Source organism: Chaetodon trifascialis, chromosome 6 (assembly GCF_039877785.1).
Source record: "Chaetodon trifascialis isolate fChaTrf1 chromosome 6, fChaTrf1.hap1, whole genome shotgun sequence".
NCBI classification, from domain to species: Eukaryota; Metazoa; Chordata; class Actinopteri; order Chaetodontiformes; family Chaetodontidae; genus Chaetodon; species Chaetodon trifascialis.
In genome coordinates, this window is record NC_092061.1 from 1,376,180 (window position 1) to 1,384,782 (window position 8,603).

The 8,603-nt window shown below is 49.1% G+C and overlaps 1 protein-coding gene across 1 annotated transcript; it reads right to left on the bottom strand.

Moving 5' to 3' along the window:
* Positions 1 to 8: 8 nt before the first annotated feature.
* mlec (malectin) lies at positions 9 to 7,384 on the bottom strand. Its single transcript, XM_070965446.1, has 6 exons — positions 7,217 to 7,384; positions 6,531 to 6,751; positions 5,943 to 6,121; positions 5,356 to 5,532; positions 3,398 to 3,455; positions 9 to 3,267 (listed from the first exon to the last, which is right to left on the bottom strand). Exons 2-6 carry the CDS (start codon positions 6,730 to 6,732, stop codon positions 3,023 to 3,025), a joined length of 861 nt encoding a protein of 286 aa, XP_070821547.1. The 5' UTR covers positions 6,733 to 6,751; positions 7,217 to 7,384; the 3' UTR covers positions 9 to 3,022.
* Positions 7,385 to 8,603: the final 1,219 nt, after the last annotated feature.

The window sequence follows — 8,603 nt, forward strand, 5'->3', positions numbered from 1 at the left end:
AACACATTCTGATAAAATAGCACATTTATTAAAAAGAGACAGCATTTATCAGCATTTCCCATTTTGCAGATATTTGAAACATCTGAGAAAGATCACCAACACGACTCTCAGTCCACCTGCTGCTGCCTGCGGCCCCCAGGGGCCACTTCTTTATCCGACGTGTTGTCTGTACAGTAGGACTCGTATTGAAGCGCTCGGGCCGCTGGCGGGCCTCGGCGTCGTGTGTGCGGCCCGCTGCCCGGACGGCGTCTCGCTGTTGAATTCGTCTCAGTTTAAATTCACACGTTCAGTTGCTTTGAAAACGAGAAACGAGGAGAGGAAGCGACGAAAATGGTCATCAAACAAATTTACAGTAATTACAGTAATTAAAATGACTTTTCGGGTGGGGCTGGGCGTCGTGGGGGGGTGTGATGGCGAGACGTGTTCGCCTCCCCGGGACAGAAGCGTCACGTTAAAGACACCGTGTTTGATCTGATGGAAAGACGGCAAATCTTTGGTTCTCATGTGGAGAAAAGAAACGGCATCAGAGCTGATCTTCATTCCACTCAGTTCACTCAGTCATCTGAGCGTGAAAACGGCTGGCGGAGGTGAACACATGAGGGAACAGACGGTGCGAATGAGTGCCGGGCAGACGCCGCTCAGCTGGTTTCTGATTGGCTGTGCTGGATATTAACTCTGCGTGGAATGAAGATCTGCCCCTGACGGCTGTTTGACAGAGAGGGAACAAAAAGGCTGATCTGAACGAGCCAACAAAGAGCAACCTGAAGGCGGGCGATGGTAAAGCACAATGTATTCAATAATTCAAGGCAACAAAGACACACACGCACACACACACAGACGATTTAAAATACATGAGGCAGTGCAAAATGTCACACCAATAAAATATCACCTTTTAAAAACTCAAAACAGATCCTGAGGAAAAAATTCAAACACACAAATCCAAGCGTTTTCTAAAACACCTCCCGATCGGCCCGCTGCTTTAAATTAGACACAACAGAATGGAAGATCCCACATTTTCAGACATAATCTCATTTATTTGACTGACAGTCAGCTCGTCTGGCTGCCCGCTAAAACCTTTTATACTCTGTACCATCGGCCCTTCCTCCCCAGAAGAAAGGCCACGACGTCTTCCTCAGGAGAAAAGTAAAAACACCCGAACACCTCGGCCACAGCACAGAAGTGATGAGGACAGAACGAGCCACGCCGCGACGGCGCGGCCTTGTACCTTATATACAGACGCAGCTGTGAAGACGGACAGAGGGACAGGAGACGCTGACTTTGGCGCTGAATTAAATGAACTTTCTGCATCTTTTCAGAGGAGAACAAAGGTGCCTATATGGTCTTAAACATGAGTTAACAACTTAAAAAAATAAAAGAAAGAAAAGCAAGAAAACCCACAAAATCGACCAACTGACTGAATTTTTTCTGGCACGAGCTTCCCGCCCAGCATCGATCACAGCGGGGAGGGGAATCGAGAGGAAGGATCCACAGCACCTGAATTATTAACCGATTTTCAAGCACTGCATATGGCAACAGCAATACTGGTGGTGGGGGGTCGGGGGACGTTTAAGATGCATTAGTGAAACAGGCCGAGTTACAAAATCGTCCTTGGAGTCGAGCTCAGCACTTAAGGGACGTAACCAGATACATAAACAGGAGGGTTCACGACACGACTCACGAAACTGAGGAACAAAGCTGCTTTTCAGCCGCGTGGAAGCAGGAAAGAGAGTCATCGTCCAGAAGAGGAGACTCGAACACAAAGAGGAAAAAAGGCTCAAAGACAAAAATTTGTCCCCAGTTTGTTCAATCGAGGCGAAGCTCAGAACAAGCAGCTTCAAAACGGACAAAACGGTTCGGTGTGCGCGAGAGGCTGAAGGACAGTAACAGAAGGCTCATTTAAAGGACAAAGACCGTCCCGGCGTGTCGCTGCAGGTGGACGAGCTGCGGGACGGACCAAACGACACCGCGACGCTCAGCTTCAGGTAACACAAAGGGCTGAAGCTCACGGCCCGCCAGCGTCAAACACGCGTTTGTGACAGAACACCGATTTCAACCATGGGCCACAAACGCATCACAGAACCACGGACAGGCCGCCGGGTGACAAACTAAAAAAGACATTCTTTGGTGAAACAAAAAGGCAGACATGCATGAGTGATGGATAGAAAAGGCAAACGATGGAGCAGAGGTCCTGACCGGCTGTTAGCGGCTGAAGCTAACAGCTGTGGCGTCGTTACTGAGAGGAGCTGGTAGAGGTTCATCGCTCTCCTCTGTCAGCTTCAAATGGATCAAAGAAAGGACTCTGAGGACACTTTCATGGCCCTGAATCAGTATTTGGTGGGAGAACGCAAACTCGCCTATCATGCATCGCCACACAAAACCAACCAATAGAATTCATGTAAAGGCAGACTGATCAGACGGCAGCTGGTTCCACACAGATCACTTTCTTCTTCTATGGCAAGTAGACGATGGCACGTCGACAGGATGAGCTACAGCCGAGCGGAAAGACACGAAATGTGAGAAAAAAATGGCAACTGCATCTCCACCACCCGTCTGACGTTCTGTTCTATCTGACCAATTTCTAAAGAGCACCGTGTCCAATCAGAAGGGAGCGCATCCGACCAGACGCTGAGCGCGGACGCCAAACAGAGGGCGCCTCCATGCTACAGCCAGTAGAAAACAAGGCTTTTAGTTTCGACCAATCGCTCCTGAGCAGCTGCTGGAACTGGAAGGACCGGCCGTGGAAACGGCGGCCGGCCTCTGGGTGGAAATGACTGACATAGTTCATCAGAGGTGGATGCGAACACATTCACAGAGAAGCGCAGCACTCTCGTCCTCGTGTCCTCGTCCCTCCTCGGCGGCGCTTGCTTCGTCGCCTGCGGCTTCCTGAAAAGTTATTGTGTCTTTTTGTCCTCTGTCATAATGCTTTTACCTGTGCTGCTGTTGTCACCTGGACCCCCCCCTCCCCCTCCCTCCCCCTCTCTTCATAGTCCTGTCTGTTCGACGTCTCGGCGGCGGCGGCGGCTCACAGCCGGCAGAGGCAGAACAGCGTTGGGATGAACACCCCAAACGCCACCAGGATGGGAAACATTAGGCTGCTGTTGTCGGCTGCGTATGGGTTCGGCGTTCTGGGGCCTGACTGGACCCTGTACTTGGAACCTGCCGGGACCTTTTTCTTCCCACCTTCCTCGCCTCCCTCGCTGTCCTCCTCTTCCTCGTCCTCGTCCTCGTGCTTCTCCAAGCCGGGGTGGGGCTGAAGTTTTGGCACATCTGTTGAGGACAAAGGAGAGCGAGGTCAGTTCAAATCACACAGGTGTCAACACGACAAATACGTGCTAAATGCTAACGTGTGACTGAGCGACGTGTTCGAATGCAGCTAACGCACAGACTCTGGACTCACCTTCTAACGTCCCCTTCATCACATAGAGGGCGCAGACTTTGGGGTTGTCGTAATAACCCTGGAACACAGAGAACATCAGTGAAGCAGCAGAGAGCTGAACACCAAACCGCTTAGCTTAGCACGATGCTACACGCAGCCATTAAAATGCCTTCCTGCTCCGTTTCTACTCTAAATTTATCACGGCGTGCAGGTGGATTTCCACTGGACAGTCAGGAAGTGCACAACATACGCCTGCGTGTCCCACTTTCATGTCTTCATGGTAACGTAGAAAAAATAAAAAGGAGAAAAAGGTCACTGCAGACCAACTTCTATGGAGTTTGACGGCCTACAAATTCAGCCTCCAGCCACACGGTCTACAGACCCACGGGCAAAATCTTTCAAGTGAAGGCCTTTCAGGGAATGCTGAACACCCAGAGGAGAAAAACACACCATCCTACGGCCTGCAGCAGCTCCTCAGTGTGTGTGAGCAGCTCCCAAACTACACGACCAACAGTCCTCTGACTGACGTCCACGAGCCGAGAAGACAAGTGCTGACAAGCTCTACCTGAGAGTCACTCTCAGGTAGACAACTACACGTCTTAACATAACGTATTCCTAATGTAGTCGTGGGTATTTTCACCAAGTTTTACAGCAGCAGATGAAATGAAAGCATCCATTTCTGCACCGCACGGCCAATAAAAAGTCACGACAGGTGAAGCGACAAACACACGAGGCTGCAGGAGTTGATGCTGGACAAAATGGAGTGACACTTGAACCAATTACCAAACAGCACCGCCGCTGCAGGCGGGAGGTGACAGACGTGAGACGAGCTGGGACAGAATCACCGACCTCGTCACAAAGACAGCGACAGATCAACGTGATGCGTTCAAGGTCCTCAAAGTTTACTTAGAGCCGGACTACAGGCTCCACAGTCATCCAACCTAAACAGCACGACTCTCTAGATGTTGCAGTGGTCCTTCCTAAACCCCAGCGAGCAGCAACCAGATCGACAAGAAATGGAAATGAAGGCGACCAACTTGAAAAACAGGTAAACCGAAGACAAACTGGACGCTGATTCACAGACTGGAGCTGTTTGGTGAGAACCGCAGAGCAAAGGTAAGTGCTGCTCCACATGTCAGTCATTTGCATGGCTCATACACTCCAGCTGGCTGCCAGCAGCCCTTTCAGACTCTCACTTCATTATGGAAATGTGCTGTCGCTTTTACATGTCGCTCTCATGCTTGAATAAGTCCCACGCACCACTTTCCTGTACAAACGATGAAAGTCATACCCCACACGGCTCACGCCTGAGAGGAAAGGCGTCATATTAAAGGTTCACATTTAGGAAAATCCTTTTATTAACTTCATTATGTCTCATTTGTCTGATGCACAAAAGCCAAAGTGTAAAAACGACCACTTACTGTCTTTACACAGACCGAACAAACCTGACATAACATGTTATCTGGGTGCTGACAGGTGCTTTTGTTACCTTTGGACAGAACCTGGTTAGCCGTTTCCACTCTTTATGCTAAGCTAAGCAGCTTCTTACTGTTCCTGGAGCAGTTATTTACATGACGACGCTGCTGATCATCGTCATCCTAAAATAATAAAACACTAAAGGAAATAAATGAAACTCTTGCTGTTACTGTTGTAATGTGACTGCCATGATACCATGTTTTCAGTTCTGCTTCTCTAACCTATAATCACCGTACATCAACACAACAGGAACAAATCTAACCAGAAAATCAACGTTTTCTCAGATCAGAGCACTCGCTCAGTGAATGACATCGCAGCGGTCGACGTTTCTGAACAATCTGCTCCTGCTTTACGTTCCGCTCAACCAAACTGTTTGAACAAGATGAACCAATCAGGGAGCAGCTGAATGCTATTGTTGGCTGTTGCAATCAGTGCTAAAGGAAGCGAACGGCACTCCCACGTGTCCCAGAAACTTCTCCAAAACTCAAATAAAAGCAGCTCACCTTCACAAACTCCACAGTGAGCTTGCCGTTGAAGGTGGACACCTCTCCCTGCACGCTCAGCTTGCCACGCCGGATAGAGAAGGGGACGATCTCATCGTGAGCCGTGCTGTGACCCACTCGATCGAAGATGTCCAGGTCCTTCACCACCACGTGGCCGTTCAGACGGACGTCGAACACCTGGACAAACATATTCCCTGAAGGTTAACGGCTAATCCACACACACGCGCACATGCACGCGCGCGCGCGCACGCGCACACACACACACACACACAGCCTCACACTCATGGTGCTATCAGCACTGATGTGTATTCAGTGCCTTTCAGAGTGAGTCTGATCTGAACACAGTGAAGTACGTCAGCACATGAGAAGTTTAAATGAAGCACACATTTAAAAAACACGCTCAGTGCAGTCATTGTCCCTTAAAACTGTGACACCTTCATTAAACACACACTCACACACACACACACACACACACACACACACACACACACACACACACACACACACACACACACACACACACACACACACACACACACACACACACACACTACATGAGAACGTTTCTCTGTGTTTAATCGTCATACCTTCTGCTGCGACTGGGCGAAGTACACTTCTGCATACTTCATTACTAGTATGTAGTCTCCTTCCTCACGAATGGGAATGTCATATCCGAAGGTGTCCTCGTTGTAGCGCTCTGTCTGGTACAGGATCTGGTCCTCTGGACTGGAGCGCAGTATTGGCAGACGCACTCCATAATCAGATGCTACAGAGGAGAACAGCGTCAGGTTCAGGGCGCTTTGCTCACAGGACCATCATTAACCAGCTGCTTCACTGGAAAAACTGAGCATGTTTTCGATGAAGCAAAGCAGCAAAATCCAACCAATTGCAATTACAGATCTCTGTCTCAAAACCGAGAACGGGTCTCCAGTGGATGTGATCAGATCATCACCTGCTTCCTCCACGCGCTGAGAGGGGCGGAGCTGCTCCTCTGTGCTGACTCCTCATTAGTTTGTGGTTACATGCGGAAGCCAGAGCATGCAGGAGTTTCTACTGAAATGTCTGGTCCTCTGAGGAGCAGCTTTTACCTTCACAATGTCACTCTCTGCAGCCCCTCACAGGTGAAGCCCGGAGGCACTCATTTACGCATTTAACCGCTGATAATGTCGACTCACCTTTGCCAAGCTTTCCTTCCAACGGGTCCTTTTTGAAGTGAATACCGTGCACGTCTACGTGTGATTCACCCCCGGCATTTACAGCCCAGATTACCCGTTCAGCGAGACTGGGGCCCCCGCCGTCCGCCCAGCACTGCTCCGCCAGCAGCGACAGCACCGCTGCGACCAGCCCGACGAGGAGCTGCGCCGTGACCCGCTGCATCGCCACACACAGCCCGGTCCTGCACACCCACAGACAGACACACACACAGACAGACAGGCTCGGTATCTGCTTGGCTGCAGCACAAACTCAGTTACTGTGCGGAAGTAACCCCTCTACATTTAACATTAACCACATAAGGTTAGCTAGCGAGAGCAGCTAGCCAGCTTGTCTTGATGACATGCAACATGATATCTGTGACTTAGCAGCATGCTAACGTTAACAGCACCAATACCGGCAGCAGCATTAGCACAAAAGCTCACACAGACCCACAAAATGACACAGTAATCACAAACACGTATCTTAGCTCAGTGCTAACAAATTCATGGTACACCGCCTGTGTTTTAGACAAACATTCAAAGATAAGGAGAAATTAGCAGTGAGTAACGCTGGTCGATCAGGCTAGCTAAGTTAGCTAACCTACCTGTCTAACCAGAAATACTTGGTCTGTGAGAGCCCGGCTAACGTTAATGGACATGTCTCTTACCTTCCCCTTCAACAAATGTCTTCTGCCCGTCTTTGGTCAATGTGTGAGCTTGTCTCTGCTGATGCAGTCTCACCAGGTGGTCGTCCACTGTAAGGTAACTTCACTGAGTGCAGATAATCTCAGTCACCGGTGGCCACAGCCTGCTACACTGACTTTCATTCAATGTGTGCATCCACAGCAGCGGTTGCTCTGCTAGCGACAGCGGCTGGCAGTTTGCAGGAGGCGGGACGGCGCAACCTAACATGAGACTTCCTACAGCCAATCAGCGATAGACGCTATGTCGAATCACACACTCCTGCTGATTTCCTCTGAGCACCGCTTCACACCAGAGACCAATCACGTCGTGCTTTGTCATAACAATGTACAAATGACTAGAATGTCACAAGTCATATCTGATGAGGACTGTAAACAGTTTATGCTCACATTCAGCACTGATTGACGGACGCGAGCAGGCGGAAGCCCTCTGTCTTCTTTCCACGTCAAGTGAGGATTTGGACAGTTTGGCTCCCTGGGTTTAGCCTCACGGGCAGCAGCTCCAGTGTGCGTACACACCCCCTCCTCTACACGGAATCACAAATCTAACGTTAATCATCCACAGCCAGAAAGATTATCGTTTACATTGTACAGCTAGTTCAGTTTTAAGTTAAGAGCTGAGTTGAAAAAACGTGGGTTAGATCAGGCCAATAAACCCGCTGAATGCTAAAGAAATGACGTTTTATAGTTTTATAACTGCCACTTCCACTTCCATTATTTATCGTCTTACAGTTAGAAAGTGATTTCATCAATCACTCCAAACACACAGGAGGGGGGTTGTAATAACGTGGGTCGGGTCAGTCACCAGTTCAACTCACACTGGCAGCCATAAATCAGACATCTTCATCGTCACATGTCCGACATTACCATTCCAGGGACTCAGGGGTATTTTTAAAGAGCACAGCGTTACACTTGTTCTTTAAGGGAGTTTCACGCCCCCCTCCTTCCGGTTTGGTATGGTCCGAATCTTGTCCAATCAGGAGAGTCCAACGCAGCGCGCACAGGGTGCACTCAAGGGTTGACCAGAAAGGAATGAATGGAGATAGCTGCCATGGCAACAGCAATACCTCTGTCGACGACAGGTGTTTTGTGACTGTTTTTTTTTTCCTTTTTGCATAACACAGCGTTGGTACGATGAAATACCTGAAGATGAATGCAGCCTGTGTACTTCAAATATCTGCTGGTGGATACATGCAGTACATATGCAGATAGATGGTGCTGTAGAGTTGTCAATATTTACAGTAAATTTACAGCAAACTTCTATAGAGTCATAGTTTCCAGCATGTACTTTACATGTTAAAACACCCTGCAGTCCTTCTACATTAAGTCTAAGTCTTGCTCTGAACATTATAGG